Source organism: Cryptococcus neoformans, chromosome 8, assembly GCF_000149385.1.
Source record: "Cryptococcus neoformans var. neoformans B-3501A chromosome 8, whole genome shotgun sequence".
NCBI lineage: Eukaryota > Fungi > Basidiomycota > Tremellomycetes > Tremellales > Cryptococcaceae > Cryptococcus > Cryptococcus deneoformans.
Window position 1 is genome coordinate 247,251 of NC_009184.1, and position 22,927 is coordinate 270,177.

Sequence of the window (22,927 nt, forward strand, 5' to 3'; positions counted from 1 at the left end):
AAGCATTACTCACTCTCTCCAATATACACCCAAGCTTCCGCTGAAGTCTATACCCTGGTTCAAGTTGTCATCGAAACCTGGACTCGCGACCATGTTCGTATCCAAATTCAATCCACTGTCTACCGCAGATGCCCGCGATGGCTCAGTGCACCACTCAAACTCATCCACGGCCACACTGAGCGCCTGTGGACCGTCCGAGAACAGTTCCATGATTGAGCCGGAAGAAACGCCAGGATTGAATTCGTACAAAGGACCCGGCTGAGTGGGAAGTGTGATGGGCTCGGGGGCAGGCTCCTGAACCTGCCTTCGGAAAATGCAGTTCGCTTCCCAGAGCTGAGGTGGGGAGTGATCCGGCAAATGAGCGGCCATTGAGAGTTCCATTCGAGGGGCCGCAGCGGGAGTCATTAACTCGGGTTCAGAGCCTGAATACTCGCCGAATGACTTTCGGATTGAACGTGAGACGACAGCGTTGCCAACTTCCATATCATTAAAATCACCAGTATTGTCTTCACCAACGGATGTGTGAGCCGGCTCAGCGGATTTGACAGGTGGAAAATCCAGGGCGGTGTTAGTTGACGAAGTCGGCAGATGAATCTCCGTCTCCGATGATTTGCGCTGCATATGGAAGAGAAGGATCGGGGGGACTGTCTGTGGACTGTAACGCCTCTTGCGGGCCATTTCGACCAGTTCTGTAGGAAGCTTGGTTAGATAAATGCAAGCCTTTTGATCCTTCCTGCATAAACTGCAAGGTACGCCTTCATCGCACTAACACGTTGAGTTAGAGGTATTGATCCTATCGTGCTACAATGACGGCCCGTCACTCACCTTCTGCCTCCTGTAACGACAGTGAGTACAAGCCTCGTATGCTCTCCTTCTTCGCTCGCGCTTCTTTGCCTCATCTTTGGACCTCTGGAGATCTTTGACTCCTTTCCTTCTCGGTGGCTCCGCTTTACTTTCCGCTTTGACCCTACCGGTATTCCTGCTTGGCCTGGTAGTTCGTATTCGAGATTTAGAACCACGAGGTCGACCTCTTTTCCTTTTTGGCTTCATCATGAGATCTTCGTCATGGTGCATGGGAGGCTGATGGTTGGATAAGGCAGATGTAGATTCCGGGTGATGAGTTGAGTCGGGTGGCCGGTCTTCCGCCGTTGAGGGCGTAAGAGTCGAACCAAGATTGAGCGCCTGATGGGGATTCGAAAGTTTGGGCAAAGGCAGCTCCAAGCCCTCTGATTGTAAAGGAGGAGTGGACGGCGGAAGGTTTTGGTGCAGAAAGGGGACATGACCGCCGAAACCGCAGAAAGTCACATTGTGATATGGGAACGCCATTGTTCTGCGAGAAAGATGCAGTCCTACCCTGATATTCAACATACGAAAATTAAACCGGGGCTACAGACCCGGGAACATGATTGAAGAATAGAAATCACCGGTTACTTACAGATGATGATATGCTTTTTCTGTCAATTAAAGGTAACTCAATCGTACTGTGTTTGATCGGTATCTGGCCCGCCTATAACCGACTGAGTGATGCGGTTGCGAGTTGTAAAAGCAGCACTATCTATATAGCTTTATAGGCTGGAGGTACAAGTGACGACAGAGATCAGTTTTTTGAGCTACCGGAGTTCAAGATGGAAGAAATAAATGATGGTGGGAATTCATGGAGGAACGGAAGAGCAGAGAATGAGGTGATGGACGACATCATCTTAAATGGATCATTAGTACGTCCATAAATGTAGCCTATCCTCCATAATCATGACATCGTACTTCTTACGCTACTAGTAGCTGCTCTTAAGCCAATGTCATCAAAATAGTGCTATCGCAGTGCGATTTATCTTTTATCTAGGGCCGGATAGCCAAACAAGGGTGTCGAGCTTAAAAATGATGAGCATCACTAATGTCCTTCCTTCCTGCTCTGGATTTTGAAACGCCTATTAATTAATGACCCTTCCCGAAAAGTGTACGGTTTGCCCTCATGCCGGAAAGACGTACGTACTTCTGCTGATTTGTCGTAGTTCTCATTGGCGTATGATAATTGGTACCATGCGTCATAGCAGCTCGTCGGGCAAAAGCCAGAAACCGGAAGCAGCAATTCCTGTCTCGTAGCGATTTACAGAGGTACGAACTATAGAATAAGGAATAAGAGAAATGTTGTATATGTTCAGGATTTAGATGAGCTTGATAATAAAATTAGCAGAGCCAGAGGACGATAGAATCGTTGTCCAACTTTTCTCGGTCTGTCTGCGCTGTCTAGGCTATTTGGCTCCCGGCATCATGGTCATCAGTATCCATAATAGTATTTGTCATCATTTTTTGTCCAACAGACAGCGATGAGGGGTTCTCAAGAAATCTCAAGAAGGTCTATTATTGAGGTCAGTTGTTTGAGTCCACGAGTCTTGCCAAAGTGCGCAACAGCCTGTATCATGTACGAGCGAGAGAGAAACTAAGGTGTTAGAGACATGAATATGCAGCCACTTTTGCTGCCTACAACCTGCTACCTACTACTACCAATATGTTGATGATACCCGCAGCCGCTCGTCCGATTATTGACGTTCAGCAGTACAACTATTTCCTGAAGGCGTCTGGAGATTTTCTTGGCATTGGCAGTAGATTGAACTGTGGATAAATGAGCAACCATAACAGCATTTCTCCTTCTAGATAGCCATCTTTCCGCTGTGATCCAAAGCGTTACTTACTCTGCGTCGTGAGAACCGCAACTCCTTGATCTTTCGTCGCGCTTCCGTCCTTGTCCTAATAATGTTCTTTCCGCTTTCTCATTCAATCATCGCCGGCGGTCCTGCCGATCAATCCACGTGGTGGGCTTCACGCTTGAGGCGGACATGGCCGATTGTTGTTCTTCTTCATCACTCATTCATTCATATTATTCGCTTCGTGGCTCGTCAATCGCCGCTCGCTGTGTATATATTTATCCTTTCGAGGAGTCAAAACCATTCATACATCTCTGAAGTACAGGGCATAATCAAAAAGGCCAATAATCATAGCCGTTTGGGAGAATAGCTATCCGCTATCAAAGCTCTCATGCCTCCCAGACCAGCGCCCTCTTCCGGTCCAAGCACCATTGAGCCTGCAAATCTCTCCCACTTTGCCATATTCAATCCCAATCTTGAGACTCCAGCTCCGACCAGAAAGGAAGGAGAAGATAGAGATAAAGACGATGAAGATGATCAGAAAGAGGCTGCCCAAATCCTATTCTACACATCTAGAGAGGCGGGAGGAGTTAGTCGGGATAAAATGCTGAGACAAGTTGGATTGGCCAAGGGTCTTATGGGCTTTGCAGAGTAAGCAACTCTTTGAGCAGAAGGAGACATGGGCTGATTTTTTTACAAAGTATGCTGGCGAAGGACAGTACAAAGTTTTGGGCAATTCATTCTCATAAGTCGAGGCTGATTGTGTATATGCCCGAGCCAGACATTTATATCTATACTGTGAGTACGCATCCAGTCGGCCAAGCTGATAAAAAAAGTGTATTACTTTGGCGTACAATGCGGACACGAAGGATCCAGCACCTTCTTCTCAGAGCATCTCTGATTTGATGCTCGTTTCCGCTCTTGGGCGAGGTTACGAAGATTTCCGAGTAGGTCTATTGTCTCTTATCTGATAGCCGAGCCAAAGCTAAATACTATTTAGTTTTTGCACGGGCCGTTGTCTAGTCATACGCCTCTGACATCAGCTAGCTCGTCCTTGATTGACAGGTACTTCACCCGCTTCGCCTTCAACTTTGAGTCTGCCTGTCTGTCCTCTCCTTCACTCTCCCGATGGATTGCTGGTTTCCCTCCCCCTTCCAATAACACCATCGACCAGTTATTGCAGTACTTCAAAGGCTCAAATGGAATCACTTCGGATGTCTATGCTGTGGCTAAAGATGGGCCTCTGGCTATCGGGAGTGAAAGTACTCCGGATCCGGCTTTGCTTCGGTACCTAGTCCATCTCGTTCAAGCATCACTCCCACCACCAATTCCTCCTATCAATACCATCACGACTACGAAACATGAGTATAGCCGTCCGTTAGGTCTGAGTCTACTTGGACTAGGGACAATGAAGAGAAAGAAGGACGAGACTCGTAAAGCCAGCTGGGCCACCTTGGGTGGATGGGCGCCCGATTTGCGACAAGTTGGTGTTTCGAGTCTTGGATCGGCAAAGCAGAAGGCATCTATAACGTCTGAGCAGGTGAGTATCAAGGATGTCAAGAAGCCATCGAGTGGAAATGGATCGACTGTTGAAAAGAAGGATAGCTGGGGTTTCGGGTGGGGGGCGATAGGCGATGCTGTGGGGAGTGTCGGAACTGTCTTTGGTCTAGGAACTGCACAGCCTGTTAAAACCCCTGCAGATGTTTCAAGAGCGACCCATGGGGCTAGTGAGACAATTGTTTCCTCTAAGCCTGAGGATAATCTCGGACTTCAAACGTCTACAGATGAGGAAGATGATGGCGTGGAAGCCAAAAAGGTGTTATCCCAAATACATACTCCAGAGATCCAAGGCTCCTCTGATATCATAGACTCCAGCGATTCAAAAGATCATCCAGCAGATTTACCACCAGCCATCTCTCTCAGTTCGCCAACCCCCGATTCACATGCGACTTCTCAGGTAACAATAGATGAGAATGTCCGACCGTTAAATGTATCTATTCCGGAGCTGGAGGATGCCGCAGAGCCTGATGTAGAGATTGACTGGGATAGCCGAGCGGCGTGGATTGTATGCGCCGATGGTATTCTTGAAAGACGAATAATATGTTGGATCATTGTGAGTCCCCCCTTGCTTCAACTGACCTTTCTCTTCCTTCTGATGCAAAATCACTAGCGAGATGGTATCATCATCGCAATCATCTTACCTGGAGAAAGTACACCTCCATTTTCATTACCTTCCGCTCGATCAATTCTCTCCCTCGTGGCAGATGTAACACAGGTAACATCTGCAACTGATGTCGCCGCATCTGACTGTAGACAAGATGAGGGCGCATGGATCTACAAGTTCGACAAGGATTTTATGGTGTCGACGGGCAAGATGGGTACTGTGGAGGAGCAGACTTTGATCGATCTCCGAGGTACTCTAAAGAGGTGAGTTTACATATTCTCTATAGAATGGCATCATGCTGAACTTGTCGGATCCAGTACGCCGTCAATATCCGAAGTGTTTGCCAAAACATCATCGTCTCATTTTGTACTCGCCAAGCAAAAGGCTGACAAAGAGCTCTATGCGGTTTGCGAGACCAAGGACGCTAGTCTAACAGATGCTGAGCGTAAGGACGGCTTCCTAACAACAACTGTACCAAAAGGCTAATGATACCTGTAACAGATTCCTTGAGAAAGTTGCTCAGATCACATCCCGAAATCAAGATGTAGTTTCGATCTGTTTAGGTCAGATCTATTTTTAATGTAGCAGTTAAATGGTCATAAGATGCAATACATTTGATGTTGTATATGTTCTACAAATTCAGCCGTCTCTATCCCGTTGAGAATTCCGGTACATTGCAACGATAATCTTCATCTGTCGGATGTTTCGTGCTCAAAACAGACTATTTATTATGCCAAAGCAAAGTTCTCAGGTCTCGCCACGTTTCCGAATCTCTATACAAATATCCTGCAATGAACAAACGTCAGCCCTGCCCCCGCCCAGCACAACCAGCCGGTCAAAAATCAAAAAACATTTTTAAAAAAACTTACTCATGCTATTAGCCATCCCTGGCTGTATCCTTTCTCCCCTATGTCTGAACATGTACATCACCGACGCCCAACTCAGTGCGGCGAGAACGGCAAACGGTAATTGGGCCGGTGGGATGGGCTTTGGGTTCGCCTGGGGAGAAGTGAGTGGTGGGAGAGGGTGAGCGAGGGGTTCGATAGGGGTTTTGGGCGGTGATGCCGTATTGTAAAGTCGAGGAAGGAGAGAAAGGAGAGAACGGGATAGAACGTAGAGGACCATTTGCTCGTTGATCTGAGTTTTCGATCACGTATGGAGAACATGCGTCAGCAGGAATGTGCTGCCAAGTTTTCTCTTTTTTTCCACATTGAAACTTGGGCTCACCGGTGTTCTCTCCCCAAATACCCACCATCCTCCCAAACCGCCAGCAACAAAAGTGTCGAGATCTCTTTCTTTGCCGCCGTTGAGCTTCTTCTGTAAGATGAGGAGTAACTTGTAGATTGTCACAAACTTGCAGAGGTTTATCGCGTGTGTGCGTGTCGCTGTCAAGATACCCTTGATCTTCGCTGGCCATCTAGTACGACAAAAAGTCAGTTATACGCCTTGGACAGGGTGAAGGGTTTGGAGAGAAAGTAGTATGCACGGTTTATGGGAAAATAGGAATGTCATAACCAGCGCGTGGGGGAAGCCTGAAGATAGGTATTCAATCAGCATACGCGACAGTGTGTAGTACACACATGCATACTCACGAATCTTGACACCATATACGAAGCCATTTCTAGCTCCTTTAATGACGGATAACAGATCATGGTTCGCAGGGCTATGGGATGTGACGAGAGTTAGTGCGCAAAGGATTTGGTCGTGAAAGGCAAGAGACTCGCTTATGGAGGAATCGCTGGAGAGCGGACATTGTTGCGAGACGAGGATCGTGTGTTGTTATGAGGGCGCCTTGGAGATGGTTGCAAACGGCCAACTAACTGGTGGTGATGTCGAGTCTGTCGTAAGGAATTTTGACGCAGAGAAATGGTGTAAGGATCCATACACAAATTCCCTCACGCCTACCATATGGCCCAGCGTATGTCGCCGTTCCCGGCAATTAACGTCTGATTAACCGGAAAGCGAACGGCTGCTGATTGACGAAGAAGGCGGCTTCCTCTGCAGGTAATAAGTAAAAATTCGTTCTGGCAAGCACCATGCATGATTTCGTACCATGGGTATCCGGGAAGATGCTTGAGCTATATCAGAAAAGATTACCATGTTGATGCGTGCATGGAAGGGCTTATTCAAGGGATCAACTCCCAGCGGAGGGAATGACGACGGATTTGATCCCGTCGACGGAGTCCTCATCATCCAACGCTATACTATTGGTGAAAAAGGCCATTAATTATTCAAGCAGGAAGATGAAGCAAGTGACAAAGGAGGATGCGACCAGCCACGTGCCAGCTACTGTGCGATCTATGCAAAGCGAGTCGCGTCGGTCGGGAAACGAACGAAAAGGTAAAAGAAACGTAGAGATCCAAAAAAACGACGCTAGGCCGGCGTCGTGTGGAAATGGGAATTGGCTACCCAACAACGAAAGGACCGAGAGTGGGACTGGATCCCTATACCCACCTGTTTTCTACTCGTTGCCCAGATGCAGAGCGGATATGTGCTATATCCGTCTCCTCTGTTCTTTTCTCGTCTATATCTACCCAAAATTGGACGAGAAAGGTTCTCTTCACCTTCGCAATTGATCAATCTAACCCGCTTCCATCTCGATTCCTCTTTACTTTGTGAACGCATACTCAAACTTGCCCAACCAACCCATCGCTCACCATGGCGCTCACTGAATCAGACGGTCTTATGAGTAAGTACAGACCTCTTGTGAAAAAAGTGTAACTATTCATTGTCGACTAGTTACTCTCCCCTCTACACTCCCGATTACTTCTTCCCATTCTCAGGAGACTATGACTACTCCACCTACCTTGACGTTTGCAAACTCCAAGTCACTGACGACTCCTCCCCTAAACCGTTCCTTGCCCAACCTTGGCTTGGCTGACGGCAGCACGACTTGTGCCCCAGGCTATATCCTCATCTGCATTCACCACGACCCATTGTCTCGTTACACGCTCGGGATCAACTTTACCGCCTTTGTCGGTCTTTGCCCCACCAGCCCGGTTACCACCAGCACCGCCGACTGCCCCGCCTTTCCCTCTCCCACACCCAAATTCGCCGACCATATGCGATGCCACGTCATCCAGCGCTTGCTGCACACTGTCATGCACGACCATCTCGCCAACATGACGGATTGTCACACCTGGGAATCACTGGTCAATGCGGTATACGATTACTGCACGTGGACTATGGAATGTATCCTCCTCGGTACCGATGCAAATGTTCGATTCGGGGTTTCTTGTTATCCCTTTTTGAAAGAGCTCGAAGAGGCGGCAAGGACGCTCAGGAGGGATAGTATGGGCGAGTGGGATGACGTGGTGCAGATTGGGGTGGATAGGTTGTTGGAGACACTACCTTGCGGTGAATGGACCTTGACCAAGAGAAGGATTGAAAAGGAACGATTGCCAGAGTTTCCGAAAGCCCAAACTCAAGTCAAGGCCAAGCGTGAGGCCAGACGTCCGGCGGCACCTTCGATCCCAGCTCCAGCTGTCATTCCTGTCCCTGCACCTGCTCCGCTTATTATCAAGCGCAAAAGATACAGCAGCCTACGCATGCTGATGGGCCGTGCGGGGTCGGTGGTTGGCAGGCAGAAGATGCGGGCAAAGGCGTCTGCGGTTATCGAGAAGGGAAAGGTTGGCTTCCACGACAGGCAAACGGTCCAGAGGATGGAGCCGGTCTCGTCCATGTCTGGTCCTGCGAGCCTGTCTTGCGTGTGATTGTTCGTGGGCGGTGAGGACAGTTAGTCAGTACTTTGAAGCTGTGTATATACCAGAATGTGAATGCAGTGTTTCCGTGCAAGTGGTCGATGGGGCTCACGAGTTGGTGGCCGGCGGCAAGGACGAGCCACGTGGAGTTCGCGTGGGGATCGGAAACGGGTCCGCGTTGTTGTTATTCTCGAGATTCTTCGTTGCGCAGGATCTGGCGTGCAGATACACCTGAACGAGGCAGCGTACGGCAGAGCAACGCTGACATCCCAGCCACATACACCATGTCCGCCATCCGCACTCTCGCAAACCCCGTCACCGCCTGCTTCTCCACCTCGCTCTCTCCCCGTGCCGCATTCCACCGCTTTCTCCATGCGCTCTCCGCCTCCATCCGCCGCCTCGACCTCTCCCGCGACCCGAGCAAGACCTTGAACCGCCTCAAGCAGCACAGGTTCACCCTGGCCAACACGCTGCCCCGCGCGTTCATGCTTCTATGTGCATCCTACAGTCTCTACATCATGACCACCCCGCCCTTCCCGCTCAAGCTTGGGATACCCATCGCGTACGTCGCCGCTGTCATCTTGCCGATCACGTCTCAGTTTGTCTGGCCTGCCACGCCCATCTTTGCATGGCTCATCACCTTCTTCTCCGCCCGTTTCATCCCTTCCGGGCGCCGACCAGAAATCCACGTCGCCCTTCTTCCAGCTCTTGAATCCGTCCTCTACGGCGCCAACATTTCTGATCTCCAGACAAGATATACCAACGCTTTCCTTGATGTGGTCGCCTGGCTGCCCTACGGCGTGTTACATTTCACTCTTCCATTCGTCGTGGCTGTTATCCTTTGGTCACTGGGACCTAGGGGTGCGGTTCAGTTCTGGGGCTTGGCCTTTGGGTGGATGAATTTGCTCGGTGTAGTCTGTCAGCTCCTGTTCCCTGCTGCCGCGCCTTGTAAGTATCTATTTTACTGTATCGCTCAAACCCACATACTTAATATACCGAGCAGGGTACGAAATCATTCACGGTCTTACCCCCGCCGACTACTCCATGGCCGGGTCTCCCGGCGGTCTCATGCGTATCGACCGCGTCTTCCACTCTTCAGGCTATACCAACGCATTCGGTTCCGCTCCTCTTGTTTTTGGTGCCTTCCCCTCCCTCCATTCCGGATGTGCCGTCATGGAAGCGCTCTTCCTTTCCCATTTCTTCCCATCTCTCAAGGGTCTGTATTGGGGCTACGTCGGTGTCCTCTGGTGGGCGACCATGTACCTCTCCCACCACTACCTCATCGACCTCGTCGGTGGAGCTTGTCTGAGCGTCTTGGTGTTTTACTTGTGCATGCCTGAAGGTTTCAAGGATGTTGATCAGATTCAGTGGGAGGCGGTGGAAGGCGATGGGTACGAGATGATTGGCGGGCCCAGGACGGGTACGGGTCCTGATATTGATTTGGATGAGGAGATTAGAAAATTGGAAGAACAAGGTGAAGCGTTGTTCGAGCAGGCGATAGGGGATGAAGAGTCTCGGATCGAGACAAAGGGAGAGGGAAACACTGGCGCGGGCGGGAATGTGAGTGGGAACGAAAGTGGGGATAGTGCCGATAGCGGTAAGAAAAAGGGAAAGGGGAAGCAAACTGCCAAAAAGCCAAAGATGAAGGAGCCAAGATCAGTCAGCTGGGGAGAAACAAAGGTGATGGGTGAAGGAGCACAGGTGGTTTCAGAAGATAGCTCTTAAGAGGTATCTGTTTTAAAACAGTAGTATACCCAACACTTTTTCTTGACCATATATCCTAAACTATGATCTTAATAATGCAGAATAGAAAAAAACCTTGTCCTTCTCACAGGCGTCAACAGATGAAGTGAAACCAGACTAGATCACGATACATCGTCGCAGAAAATAAATAAATAAATCTAGTAACTCCATCCCAAACCTCCTGGTACAGGCCTGTTCGTCCATCGACTGATAATCCCCATCGCCCTCGCCCTCCTCACAAGTTTACCAACCCGCCTTTGCGACTTCCAAGTCAACCCAGTCTCTGCCCGACTTTTTATCTTGCCCATCGGGTTGACGAATTCATAGGCGAAATTAGGGTTCATATCGTGCACCAAGGGATTAGTCTTGGTGATGTAAAACGGATCAAGCTTGACGGCAATTTTCTTGGGAGGACCGAGGAGAGGTGGACGGGGAAAAGGTCGGGCAGTGGGGAAGATGGATTCTTGGGTAAATGCTTGAGGGGCAGCAAACTAGAAGAGTTGAGAAACCCAAAACAGGTCAGCTTTTTTGATGTCCATGTGTACCTTCCACCAGCTATAAACAATGGGGAGAAGAGAGATGGGCAAAAAACGTACTTGGTTGGCTTTGAACTGTTCTCGGTTATCCTGGACCTCGTTCTTCATCAGAGGTGAAGTTTGAGTAGCAGCTCGTTCGCCAAAGGCTTTTTGGAAAATCTCGGTGGGGTTGGCAGCGGGTCGTCGGGTGGAAGCAGAGGTGTGAAGAGCGCGGACGACGGATGTAAGACGAGAACGTGAAAAGGACATTTTTTTAAGAGGTGACAATATGGTTGATACAAGTTGTAGAGAAAAATGGAGATGGTTGAGGAATTACTATCGAAAGAACAGAGGTCGCTCGAGAGCCGCCAATCAGTAAAGAACCAAGTTTACGTAAGAGTTGTTTTGAACCTGTCCAACCCTCCACCAAGATTTCCAAGAAACACAAATGAACCAAGTCAAAAGTCACTCGTTGCGTCGCCAAAATCACCCAAAAATATGTCCAAGCCACAGGGCAAAGCTGGCCCTTCAAAACCCTATGGACGACCGCAGAAACCTATCCATAAGACTATCGATCTCTTGAAGAAGAATCAGGCCGCAGCTGCAAAGGGCAAGGGCAAAGAGAATGAGGTTCTCGGTGATGTTATGAGTCTCGTAGATGGCAAGTGTTTGGTAGCTGTTGCGAAACGGTGAGGGTGCTGATTGTTTGGGTATAGAGGTGAAGAGGCTCCCTGGAATGATTTCGGTGGAAAAGTTTGCTCAGGTGGATTCATTCTTTCGTGTCGATAAAAACCGTTTACTGATGAGTTGTCATTCGCAGACGAGAGCAATGGAGATACATGCATTCCAGACAGCCATCAAGACTGCTGCGTAAGCTAGACATTACTATAAAAGCTGATCACCATTGCTGAACAAGCCATCGGCAGAGCTCAAGGAAGTACGCGTGCCTTCCAATCATTACCTCGTCATCTCCGACGTCGAGCTGCGAGCCATAACCCTCGTCGAGTCCCGAAACGTCTCCGAAGTCGAGCAGCTGCCGAGGTACGTTGACCATCGTAGACTGCCTATAATCGTGACTTACGATCCCTTGGCATTTGAAACGCTTGCCATCTTCAGATCGACGCTGGAGACTCGATAGCAAAGAAACATCGCAAAATCGCCAAACTCCGGGCTAAAGGCAACCTCCGCGACCGACTTTCCCGTACTGCCATCTTTCGTATCCGTCAACGGTCCAAGCGCTGGCTACCAACACATATATGGCATGCGAAGCGGTATCATATGGCAAATATTTGGGGGTGGAGGTTACCTATTACACCGACGTTGAAGAGTTTTAGGCCGGCGTACAGGGCAGGGAAGAGAAAGGCGATTGCGTGGGACGTGAGTTATTATGGTGTGATTGAAGTAGAAGGGATGAAGGAGGAGATTGTAAAGTTGTTGACTGGAATGACCTTTGGAAAGTTTGCTGGTGCCAAGTAGGTCCTTTTCTTTCCAAATAGACTAGAGTAGAACGGGCGATGAGAACTAATTTGAGTAACAAAGGTTTGAGAATGGAGCGCGAGTAGCGGAAGTTTTGGTATACCAACCTGAATCCTTTCCTCGAGGATTAATAGGACCAGCCGAAATCCTTTGGCAGCCCTTGGCGCAAAACAAAACCCCACTCAACGACGCACGACGTATCTGGATTCGAGCCCATCCATCCATCTTTGACCAAGTGTTCTCGACCCTCAAAGCCGTTTCCGGTAACATCTTGGCCGAGAAAAGTCTCTCCAAACGGGTTCGAGCGCTTCAAATCAGGGATCTTCGTGGAGAATTGGAGTCTTTTGAGATCATGGGCCCTAAATCCGGCGAAGTATTAAGAAGAGTGTTGCGGTTGTGTAAAAGTGAAAAGGGGGTGAAATCCAAGGTAAGCCAGATTATAATTGTAGCTTTTTGCGCGACTGGGTAAAATTGACGGAATTTAGTTTTTCGACGCTTTGGGGGACCCGGCAGAAGTGCCATCGGGAACGATAGCGGGGCTGAACGTGCATGATCCTAGATTGCAGTGGGTCTTTCTCTTCCATATACAATGCCCAGGGAGACGCTCATCTGTTAATCCAGCTTTCCTCCTCCACGAATACAAGAACATGAAGAACGTTTATCCAACGATGGCATCTTGCGTTCCAATGATACTCTACCGTCGTCAGAGCTGGCCCAATCTGCATTATGGGACGCAACTGCTCGTGAGCTTGCTTCAGAGGTCATGTACACAAAATATCAGTTGGACGCTCGTCGACATAAGGTGAGTGCTTTACTTAATCGAGAAACTCTGCATGGTCTACAATTTTTATTTCTTTTTCGCCGTATAGCTTGGGATGCCCGGTACTCGTCTACATCCTACTTCCTCCGATAACCGTATTCCCTTCATTCTCTTCCACCGGTCGACCCGACCCCCACTTTCCTCCACACCAGAATCTTTCCACGGTTTCACACTCCTCTTCCCTTCTTCCTGGGCACAGTACCTGCTCACCTCCATAGCATACACGGGTACTTTGATTGGTGGTTTGAACGAGAGAAAAGTTCAGCATCGTGAGGCTGGTACGCCTAGTTTTCCGGAGCATTTCGGTCAGGTTTGTGTGGCTGGGGGGAAATGGGAGGAGAGTAAAGCGGAAGAGGCGGAAGGGAGGTGGAAAAGGAAGCCGCCGGCGAAGAGGGTTGCGTTTGATAAGCTGGGGACGAGCCGTCCTTGGATACCTGATTGGAGTACTTTGATGGTAGGTCATGCATAACCCTCACACGCTTGGAAGAATCTGACTGATTCGTAACTTTAACAGGGCCAGGGGGTAACGACTTTGGAAGAGACCGCTCTGAATGGCGAACCATCGACCCACCCTTACCTTCTTCCTCATCCATTCACCACCCACCTCGATGCTTCTCTAACTCCATCTAAATTGTTGATGAACATTAACACTTTTCGCTCCCAGCGCGGCCTATCCGCCTTGCCATCTGCTAGGCAAAATGAACTGTTCAGGGAAGCTGTATTGCATGTGGAGCTGAACGTTGTTGGACGGGGATCTCCTGGCGATATGGCAGTCATCTGTGGACTGACCGAGGAGGAAAGGAAGGCTTGGATAGGGGCATATGAAGGCAAAAGTGATGAGTTTGGATTAGCGGGGGAGACCAGTGAGCTCCAGCGAGTAAGTGTCTTGTGTCTCTGTTTTGGCGTTTGCAAATCTCCTAACAACATTATTATCAGCTGGGCGAAGCTCGTGCACCTGAAAAAAATCTCATAGGTTACACATCAACGGGCAATATCTCTCTCTCAAGAGGTAAAGGTCATGCTCTCGGTATGATCACCCTTGCTGGCTATCTGGATCTTCTGAAAGCTGCGGCGGGAGAGGTGAAGGGAAGCGAGTGGGATGGAAAGGCGTTGGTCTGCGTGAGGAATAGGGATGGGACGGTAGCGAGGTTTGCAGAGGTGCGGGTGGCTTGCTGAGCCGTCCTAGATTAGCTAGATGTACTTTTAATGTATACACGACTATTGATTTTGTATGCGGTGTCCTGCTTCGCGGCTATGCTCTGAGCCGAGACTCGGACTCGTGCATGGAGACGTGGGTCTATCCACCAGCTGCAACGAGCGATGCATACACCAGGCTAGGAAGGATACAGAATGGTCGTCCTGCGTATGGATGTCGTGGAATAGCCATGCATGCATGTATGCGCTGTCGGGATAAAAAGGGAAAAAAGAGTGCCGGGCGGAAATGGGCTTGTCTGGGCGACGTGGTGGATGCCGGGCGAGGGGCGGTGGATGGTCGCGGGCAGCCGCAGAGTGACGCCCCCGGACCTATGCCCAGCAGCGACGGCGCAACCCTCAGGGATGTCCTCAGATCCGTCAAAGTACTCATACCCGCCTCCGTTTATATTACACAGTCCACTTTCTCCACAGTCATCACATCCCTCACCAGCACTCGCCAGGTCCCCAATTAAACGACGGCATTGACGGTGCCACATAGGTCGTCGACGACGAAAACTCTGGCTGTCCGCGGTGGTCACGCGCTTCTAGGCGAAAAAAAGCTGCGGAACGACCAGGAGAAAGAGTCATTTCATCTACTCGATACTGTACACTGTACCAAAAAAGGTGAGTCGGTGTGTGCGATGATGAAAAGCTGGTGGTGGTATGGAATGTCGAGGTGACGTTGGGACGGATCGTGATGGGGTGGGAGGGAGATGATGGTGGGGCGTGGCTGGCGGCGACAGCGAGGAGAACGCTCTGGGCAGTGGGCACGCTGTCCAGGACGGGCTCTTCAACGCGCTGCTCTGGGCTGCGGGCAATAGAGAGGCAGGAAATCAGAGAGACGCGAAAACCCAACATTAGAGACGCGTAGGGAGAAGAATGGTCACACCGATGAGAAACTCTCGGTGACCGTGATACACCTTCATTTCTTTGCCTCCCCATCTCACACCGTAGTCCCATGTTTATCTGCTGCATGCTCACTCGTATTCTGTAGCAAAATCAACCATGGGCACATACCCCCAACAACATCTTCCTTCCTCTATGCTGGCGTCTGACACTCAGACGGGTGTCGGAATATCCGCTTCCTCATCGGTCATATCCTCTCAGAGCGTAAGCCCGTTGCTCAATTATGACAAAAAATGTCCATACGCTGACTGTTCTCTCTAGCCCTCTTCCAAACCCTCCTCAACTCACAGAATCACACTGCGAATGCCTCAGCAACCAGAGTCTACTGCTGACCTTGATTCTGAGTCTGAATCACTGACACCTAGTCCCGAAGAAATCAACATCGGGCAGGGCATTGGGGAAGAAGTCAGTGACCAAGAGCGAGCAGGAGATGATGAAAGTGAAGGAGAAGCCGAGCAGGATGACTTTAATTATGACGAGGAGGAAGAAGAGGATTACGATGAGGATGAATTAATGGAGGAAGGGGATGATGATGACGACGATGATGATCCTAACTTCGGTGAGAGGAAGAAGAAGGCCAAAAAGGCGAGGGCCAAGATGGACAGCGACCGGCCGGTAAAGCCAAAAAAGTGTAAGTGTTCTGACTGCAAAGACTTGAAACGTAAACTGACCCAGCCTTCACAGCTGCCGGTGCTTTTCCTATGCGCAAGCAAGTAGACGAATCCTCCGATGAAGATTACGGGACAAAGGCGCACAAGAAAAAGTATTTTTCCAAGACTGGAGTCTCACGCAAAGCCACTCCTGGTACTCCATACTCAGAAGACAATGCGTTCAGGCGCGGAGCCGCCAAGAGGGTGGTGACATACAACGAGGCCGATGTGGACTATGGACTTGAGAGCGAGGATGACGCGGCAGATACTGGTTATCACTATACCGCCGGTGCCCCTGCGGAAGGTGTGTTACTAATGGTTATGCCTGGTGACAGGAGCTGATTTGTTCTTTTTTTTTGTAGCCGAGCCAGCTGACGAGATTGACCAAGTCATGTTTCACTGGCGAGATGAAAACCACAAGGATGATCCCAAGGATATTCCTCAAGTCAACCTTGTAAGTGGTGTCGGTATGTTGTGTTTGACACTTTCTGATCATCGATTTACAGCGATTCCATATCAAATGGAAAGACTACTCCCACATTCACAACACCGACGAAACATATGCCTTCCTCAAAAACTACAAGGGTTTCAAAAAAGTCGAAAACTACATTACAAAAGTATGGACAATTGATCAACGTTACCACCATCCTGAACCCGATGCTGCTTGGAAACCCACTCAGGAAGAGATGGAGCAGTATGAGATCGACAAGGAAAGGATCAAGGAGCTGCAGGAGAGCTATAAGATTGTGGAACGAGTTTTGGATGAAAAGGAAGAGAAGCGAAAAGAAGGTCGAGCGACGTTGTTCTTTGTCAAATGGACGAGTGAGTCACGCTGTAACCAAAACCCAGAACCAACCGGTGACATTCTACGTAGACCTTCAATATAGCGACTGCACCTGGGAAAGTGAGTGCGCATGCCCGGAATTCTGACTGACAATTGTAGCCTACGAGGATGTAATGGAATGCCAAGGTGCCAAAGAAGGCATCGAGGAATTCCATCAGCGTCAAGCTCGAACAACTATCCCTGCCCGATCGATCAGCTATGGTATCGACAATAGGCCTACCTATCAGAAGATTCCTGAGAACCCTCCTTACCTTGCGTGCGGCGGTGCTTTGAAACCGTTCCAGCTTACCGGGTTGAACTGGCTGGCGTACGTATGGAGTAAGGGCGAGAATGGTATCCTTGCCGATGAAGTAAGTGCTTCCTCTTTGCATAGATTTAATGGAAGGAAAGATGTTGATGAAGCTGTTCCTTCCATTTGCAGATGGGTCTTGGTAAAACCGTCCAATCCGTCTCTTTCCTCTCATATCTCTTCCACGTCCAACACCAGTATGGCCCTTTCCTTGTTGTTGTCCCTCTATCGACCATCTCCGCTTGGCAAGCCCAGTTCAAAAGGTGGGCGCCCGAATTGAACGTCATTTGTTATATGGGTTCGGCCAGATCTCGAGACGTCATTCGACAGTTTGAATTTGGACCACTGAAGAATTTGAAGTTCAACGTCCTTCTTACGACGTATGAGTTCATTCTCAAGGATAGACAGGATTTGCAGCAGATCAAGTGGCAAGTCTTGGCTGTGGATGAGGTAAGTCCTTGGCCAATGGTTTGATGAGGAGGAGCGTGGAATGAAAGGCTGATTGGCGTGAATTAGGCGCATCGGCTTAAGAATCACGAGTCTCAGCTTTACGAGGCGCTCAAGAGTTTCTGGAGTGCCTCCAAGTTGTTGATCACCGGGACCCCGCTTCAAAACAACGTCAAGGGTGCGTCCTCCGCCATAAATTGGAAATGATATGGGCTAATATGTTGTACTAGAACTCCTCGCGCTGATGCACTTCTTAATGCCTGAGAAATGTAAGTGCCCGAAAGCAGATGAATAGGGTTATGCTGAACGTGTCCTAGTCCAACTCGCCAACGACTTTGACCTCAACGATGCGAGTGAAGACCAGGGAGCCAAGATTAAGGATCTCCACGACAAGCTTACCACGCTCATGTTACGGAGGTTGAAAAAGGATGTCGTCAAAGAGTTGCCTACGAAATCCGAGAGGATTCTCCGAGTGGAAATGTCTGCCATGCAGACGCATTACTACAAGAGTAAGCCAATGGTTATTCATTTGACGATTGGTCAGAGTGGAACTGATCGCCCATAGATATCCTGACGAAGAACTTTGCGGTCTTGAGTAAAGGTGGCACTCAACAAGTCAGCTTGATGAATGTTGCGATGGAGTTGAAAAAGGCCTCGTAAGTGCTATATCGCAGTCGCGACAAGTATCTGAGCTCATACGTGTCATCACAGGAACCACCCCTACCTCTTTGAAGGAGCAGAGGACCGCAGCAAACCTGCCAACGAAATTCTTCGTGGTCTCGTCATGAATTCTGGCAAGATGGTCTGTCTTGACATGCTTCTCTCACGACTGAAATCCGATGGTCACCGTGTCCTTATCTTCTCTCAAATGGTTCGTCTGCTCGATATCATCTCGGATTACATGACAGCCAGAGGTTATGTGCATCAGCGTTTGGACGGAACGGTGCCTTCTGATGTGAGGAAGAAGTCGATCGAGCACTTTAACGCGCCTGGCTCTCCCGATTTTGCTTTTTTGTTGTCCACCAGGGCCGGTGGTCTTGGTATCAACTTGGAGACGGCTGATACGGTCATCATCTTTGACGTAAGTTGCTGCAATTCGCAGAGTTTGATAGATAGCATGACTGATAGCGTTGATTTTGTAGTCGGACTACAATCCGCAGAATGACTTGCAAGCCATGGCCCGAGCACATCGTATTGGTCAGCAACGCCATGTCAGCATTTTCAGGTAGGCGTTTTGACTTCCTGACGACGTTTTAGTGCTGATCAAGAGACAGATTGGTATCAAAAGGAACTATTGAAGAAGATATTCTTGAACGAGCCATGAGGAAAATGCTCTTGGAGTATGCCAGTAAGTGACCCGTGGTTCATAATCCGCACTCGTACTAAGACAGTTGGTAGTTATCAACAAAATGGACACCACTGGTGCCCATATCAACGGTAGTTCCACTCCCAAAGACAAGAATGTCGATCTTTCGAAAGAAGAACTCTCGGCCATCCTCAAGTTTGGTGCTCGTAACATGTTCAAGACCGATGATAGCACGCAGAACAAGAAGCTCGACGAAATGAACCTCGACGATATCCTCAACAATGCCGATGCTTTTGATACCGAATCAGCCGCTGCTCCCGGTACAACATCTCTGGGCGGTGAGGGCTTCTTGTCGCAGTTTGCTGCTATCCAAGATGTGAAGGCGGATGTGGACAACTTGTCTTGGGACGAAATCATTCCCGAGGATGAACGAGGCAAGGCTGAGGAGGAAGAAAATGCGGCTGCGACAGCAGAGATAGTCGCTGCAAGTTCAAGAAAGCGAGCAGCGGCCAAGGCACCGGGGACGTATCAGGATATGGATCTCGATGACCACGACGGAAGCAGCAAACCCGGTTCACCCAACGACAAGAAACCTAAGGCTCCGGGGCAGCTCAAGAAGACCCCAGCACAACGTGCACTGGAGTTGAAGGACCGTGATTTGCGAGTGCTAATCCGAGGTATCCAAAAATGGGGTGATATCCGTTCGCGATACGAGCCTATTGTCAAGGAAGCGAAGTTGGAGAACAAGAATCGGGTTGTCATCATCCAGACCTGCGAAGATATCATCACGCACGGCGAGCAAACTATCGCGGCTCATAAAGCCCATATTCGAGACCTTCAAGAACGTGGTGAACCTATAAGTTCTTCCCTTCGTCAAAAGGCTATCTTGTTCACGTACAAAGGTGTTGCCTCTATCAACGCGGAAACTGTGGTAGCGAGATATTACGAGTTGAAGGCGCTCGTAGAGCACTTCAAGAGAGTGGAAGATTTCCCGTCTTATACAATCCCTCATGACAGCTTGAAGCCCACAATGAACTGGACAGTGGAGTGGACGGCAAGAGAAGATTCTCAGCTGCTGGTTGGCATCTGGAAACATGGTTTTGGGAGCTGGGAAGCAATTGCTCATGTGAGTGCATATTAGTAGGTTTGTAAGTGTAGAGAAACTGACGATGGAATAGGACCCGGAGCTTCATCTCAATGACAAGATCTTCCTAGAAGACCCCAAGGCCGCCAAGCTTGACCCTAACGCTCCTAAGCCTGGTGTTCCTGGCCCTGTCCATCTTCAACGACGTGGTGACTACCTTTGTAAGTTGTAAATTTTTTTGTAGCGGCACGGCATACGTGCTGACTGAAAGCTAGGTGGTATCATCCGGGAGTACGAAGAGAACCGTCGCATTCTGGTAGAACAACAAGCTATGATTGCCAGTTTGCCGGCTAAAGAAGGATTCGGCTTTGAACATCCACCTTTGCCGTCAATCGCTGGACCTTCGAAAAAGCCTAGTCCTTCAATCGCGAGTTCTAGTAAAGATAGGGATTCAGGCAAGGGTAAAAGACGGAAAACTCCGGAATACACGGACTCGGAGGATGAGTCTAGTTATGAGTCGATGGACGAAGATGCTGTCAAGGAGTTATTGAGACCAGCAAAGAAACATCTTGTACGTCATCAAATAGTTCTTTTCCGCATACATATTTTGCTGATCTGTATCGTTTGCAGAAAAAGCTCAAATCTGGTACTGAGAATCTCAGTCGAGAGGAGAAGATTGTTGCTCTCAAAGAATGCCTGGCAGGTATTGGTGCACGTATCGATGAAGTGGTGGCAGAAAAGGCTGCGGAAGGGCAAAATGCTACGAAGTGGAGAAAGCATTGCTGGGTGTAAGTCTGTAATTTTATTATTTCACACGCAAATGCTGATAGATGGAGCAGGTTTGCTTCATTTTTCTGGCCAAGACAAGGTGTCAACTACTCGAAGCTTATGGAAATCCACGGGAAGATGGTGGTATGTATCGAGGTAGTATTCTTTAGAGCACCGCTGACAGATAGTTGCAGAATGAGTCCGGCCCAACGACGAGTAAATCAAAGGCTAAGCCGAAACGGAAGACTGAAGATGACCCAAGTAAGCCGAATAAGAAGCCTAGGCTGTCGGATAGCCAAAAGGAAATTAAGGTTGAGGGCTCGTCTGGGGAGCAACTGTAAAAGTGCATGCCGAGGACTCAACGGACAAAGCTAAGACTAAAATTCGGCTTTTATTTTTCGTTTTGTCTTGGTTTATATGGTGGCTGGTTCCTCTGCCGTTTCTTTTATTTTACTTGCATTGGGCATTTTTGCTGTTGGATATCTAGTATGCATCGTTTTGTGAAATCTGCATTGATCTGCATCTTGGATCTGGGGGATTCGTTCCAGGACTAAAGTAAGGTTGTCCCTGAAACTCAAATGTCAACAATTGCAGTTGCGTTGACAGTTTCATGAACGCACAACGTGTCGCCCGCTCAAAGCTCAAACTATTTCCACGTTCATTTCTGTATCTTGTCTCTTGTCTCGGCTCCTGTATATTCTGAGGCTCTCTCAGTCACTCATTTCACGGGCCAGCATGGCCAGGTTCCCGTTTTTCCGCATCCTCCTCCGAGGAAACACACCAGCAAAACTCCTCCTTCTCTTCTTCGCCGTTGTATTCTTCTTTGCGTTCCCCTTCTCATCTCGACCTACGTCTATCTTTGCCGATCCTGCGCTCAGAGAAAAAGCCGAGGTTGCTCCTCTATCGGAGCTTGCCAGTGTCTATGACCAAGTAAGGCTAGACATCCTGGACGCTCGGCGGTTCAACGGCTCTCATGCTGCAGAGAAGTTGAGAGCACCCAAAACTCTACCAGACGGAACACTCAACTTTGACCCGGATCTTGAGACCTACGTGGCGAGATTGAGAGGATTTGTCAATAATTATCTTCGCAGCGCCCCTGCTCATATCCAAATCGCGGGAAGTAATACCCTCACGACTTTGGTCAGGCGGTTGCCGGCGAAGCACAGGGATGGCGATTTTCCTTCAAAGGTGTGGGCAACTCATCCTCGAGGTATGGATGGAGTCGAAAGCGGGTTTGAGCTCTGGGGAGAGCTTCTGCCCTTTCCCTTACCTCCATCCCTTGCCAATCAGCTGTCGCCTAACCATGAGGTCGAGTTCCTCAAGCCAGCGAGAGTAGGGAAGGATTGGGATGTCGAGGTGTTGGATGATGATGCACTGGATAGCGCAATGTCTGAATGGACGGGCGAGGATATTGGAAGAGGGATTACGGGAGAAGGCAAGTGGAGTCAGCTATGGGGAAAGCTGGATAAGGGTGTGCTGAGAGCGGATCTCTTCCGGTAAGCAAGGGACTTTTTTGGGGTGATTTGTCTCTGCTGACATCTATGATTTGATAGCTATGTCTCGATGCTCGTAGAAGGAGGCATCTACTCAGACTCTGACACTATGGTTCGTGTTTATCATGAACGTGTATCGCTATTACTAAGGCCAAGTGTAGCCCATCTCTCATCCATATGTATGGGGCCTTCACGCCCCCTCGATCCTCGACCAAGATCTTGAAGTTCTCAACGATCTGATGGTATCATCATTACTCCCGAAGTTCCCAACCCACAACCGACCCCCCCGAGTCGACTCTCGATCTATCGTAGATAGCGACAACAGCACATACGTCCCACCTTATCCTGGCTTGCGTCTCACTCGACGTGCTCCTGTATATACAGTCGAGAACCCCAATCCGTCAAGTATCTTGAACCCCTCGATATCCATGGTTGTCGCTATTGAGTGGGATAGTCAAATTGGACGTACCCTGGGAATGTGGAAACAATGGACTTGGTTCAGGGCTACGAGGAGTTGGAAAGACTGCTGTTTCCCGAGAGGACTGCAGATGGTCCAGAATCTTTTAGTGGTGAGTGTTGCTCTTTGTAGCCAATATGTGACCCAACTGAGTCATTTCAGTCGAAACCTTTTCATCCTATCATGATGGATATTGTGGCTACTATTGCGCAGCTCGTAGAGACAGGACTTTACGAGAAGTTAAGTCCAGTGAGTTTGCTGGATTATTCTGTTGAATGTTACTGACCTACGACAGTTGGAACTTACTGGCCCTGGGCCTTTGTAAGTAGATTAAATCAGTTTCAAGGATGAGCAACAAGAATTGACCACATTTACAGTACGGATGCTGTCTTTCGATATTTATTGGTGCAGTACGGCGTCACTCCAGA

At 49.2% G+C, this 22,927-nt stretch overlaps 9 protein-coding genes across 10 annotated transcripts in view; 6 read left to right on the top strand and 3 right to left on the bottom strand.

Annotated features, from left to right (window-relative positions):
- Nucleotides 1–9: 9 nt before the first annotated feature.
- On the bottom strand, nucleotides 10–1,326 carry CNBH0950 (hypothetical protein; the record flags this gene model as incomplete). Its single annotated transcript, XM_768956.1, has 2 exons — nucleotides 10–765; nucleotides 826–1,326. 2 exons carry the CDS (start codon nucleotides 1,324–1,326, stop codon nucleotides 10–12), a joined length of 1,257 nt encoding a protein of 418 aa, XP_774049.1.
- A 1,707-nt stretch (nucleotides 1,327–3,033) lies between these two features.
- On the top strand, nucleotides 3,034–5,354 carry CNBH0960 (hypothetical protein; the record flags this gene model as incomplete). Its single annotated transcript, XM_768957.1, has 7 exons — nucleotides 3,034–3,293; nucleotides 3,344–3,440; nucleotides 3,479–3,589; nucleotides 3,643–4,755; nucleotides 4,813–5,069; nucleotides 5,124–5,251; nucleotides 5,308–5,354. 7 exons carry the CDS (start codon nucleotides 3,034–3,036, stop codon nucleotides 5,352–5,354), a joined length of 2,013 nt encoding a protein of 670 aa, XP_774050.1.
- Nucleotides 5,355–5,527: 173 nt separating this feature from the next.
- Nucleotides 5,528–6,689, bottom strand: CNBH0970 (hypothetical protein; the record flags this gene model as incomplete). Its single annotated transcript, XM_768958.1, has 6 exons — nucleotides 5,528–5,592; nucleotides 5,676–5,943; nucleotides 6,034–6,223; nucleotides 6,293–6,338; nucleotides 6,399–6,469; nucleotides 6,628–6,689. The coding sequence occupies 6 exons, from the start codon at nucleotides 6,687–6,689 to the stop codon at nucleotides 5,528–5,530; spliced, it is 702 nt and encodes a 233-aa protein (XP_774051.1).
- Nucleotides 6,690–7,464: 775 nt separating this feature from the next.
- Nucleotides 7,465–8,519, top strand: CNBH0980 (hypothetical protein; the record flags this gene model as incomplete). Its single annotated transcript, XM_768959.1, has 2 exons — nucleotides 7,465–7,495; nucleotides 7,546–8,519. The coding sequence occupies 2 exons, from the start codon at nucleotides 7,465–7,467 to the stop codon at nucleotides 8,517–8,519; spliced, it is 1,005 nt and encodes a 334-aa protein (XP_774052.1).
- Nucleotides 8,520–8,791: 272 nt separating this feature from the next.
- On the top strand, nucleotides 8,792–10,232 carry CNBH0990 (hypothetical protein; the record flags this gene model as incomplete). The annotated part of the gene is made up of 2 exons (XM_768960.1): nucleotides 8,792–9,455; nucleotides 9,511–10,232. 2 exons carry the CDS (start codon nucleotides 8,792–8,794, stop codon nucleotides 10,230–10,232), a joined length of 1,386 nt encoding a protein of 461 aa, XP_774053.1.
- A 176-nt stretch (nucleotides 10,233–10,408) lies between these two features.
- On the bottom strand, nucleotides 10,409–11,035 carry CNBH1000 (hypothetical protein; the record flags this gene model as incomplete). Its single annotated transcript, XM_768961.1, has 2 exons — nucleotides 10,409–10,741; nucleotides 10,847–11,035. The coding sequence occupies 2 exons, from the start codon at nucleotides 11,033–11,035 to the stop codon at nucleotides 10,409–10,411; spliced, it is 522 nt and encodes a 173-aa protein (XP_774054.1).
- A 228-nt stretch (nucleotides 11,036–11,263) lies between these two features.
- Nucleotides 11,264–14,237, top strand: CNBH1010 (hypothetical protein; the record flags this gene model as incomplete). The annotated part of the gene is made up of 11 exons (XM_768962.1): nucleotides 11,264–11,426; nucleotides 11,482–11,528; nucleotides 11,586–11,635; nucleotides 11,692–11,806; nucleotides 11,882–12,237; nucleotides 12,305–12,668; nucleotides 12,727–12,806; nucleotides 12,863–13,043; nucleotides 13,111–13,515; nucleotides 13,576–13,938; nucleotides 13,998–14,237. The coding sequence occupies 11 exons, from the start codon at nucleotides 11,264–11,266 to the stop codon at nucleotides 14,235–14,237; spliced, it is 2,364 nt and encodes a 787-aa protein (XP_774055.1).
- Nucleotides 14,238–15,260: 1,023 nt separating this feature from the next.
- CNBH1020 (hypothetical protein) lies at nucleotides 15,261–20,890 on the top strand (the record flags this gene model as incomplete). The annotated part of the gene is made up of 21 exons (XM_768963.1): nucleotides 15,261–15,365; nucleotides 15,423–15,792; nucleotides 15,846–16,115; nucleotides 16,174–16,265; nucleotides 16,318–16,633; nucleotides 16,686–16,715; nucleotides 16,755–17,005; nucleotides 17,077–17,394; nucleotides 17,461–17,569; nucleotides 17,622–17,660; nucleotides 17,709–17,900; nucleotides 17,957–18,047; nucleotides 18,103–18,472; nucleotides 18,534–18,616; nucleotides 18,666–18,739; nucleotides 18,790–19,823; nucleotides 19,876–20,002; nucleotides 20,057–20,352; nucleotides 20,412–20,569; nucleotides 20,621–20,693; nucleotides 20,744–20,890. The coding sequence occupies 21 exons, from the start codon at nucleotides 15,261–15,263 to the stop codon at nucleotides 20,888–20,890; spliced, it is 4,545 nt and encodes a 1,514-aa protein (XP_774056.1).
- A 394-nt stretch (nucleotides 20,891–21,284) lies between these two features.
- Nucleotides 21,285–22,927, top strand: part of CNBH1030 (hypothetical protein) — a gene marked incomplete at both ends in the record, with an annotated part of 2,001 nt that continues 358 nt past the window's right edge. The window contains 6 exons of one of the 2 annotated variants that reach the window (XM_768964.1): nucleotides 21,285–22,045; nucleotides 22,103–22,154; nucleotides 22,204–22,611; nucleotides 22,662–22,748; nucleotides 22,795–22,820; nucleotides 22,877–22,927. The exon at nucleotides 22,877–22,927 is cut by the window's right edge and continues 45 nt beyond it. In XM_768964.1, coding sequence (XP_774057.1) covers nucleotides 21,285–22,045; nucleotides 22,103–22,154; nucleotides 22,204–22,611; nucleotides 22,662–22,748; nucleotides 22,795–22,820; nucleotides 22,877–22,927 — 1,385 coding nt within the window. The remainder of the gene's footprint in view (nucleotides 22,046–22,102; nucleotides 22,155–22,203; nucleotides 22,612–22,661; nucleotides 22,749–22,794; nucleotides 22,821–22,876) is intronic. The other variant, XM_768965.1, reaches the window with a different exon arrangement.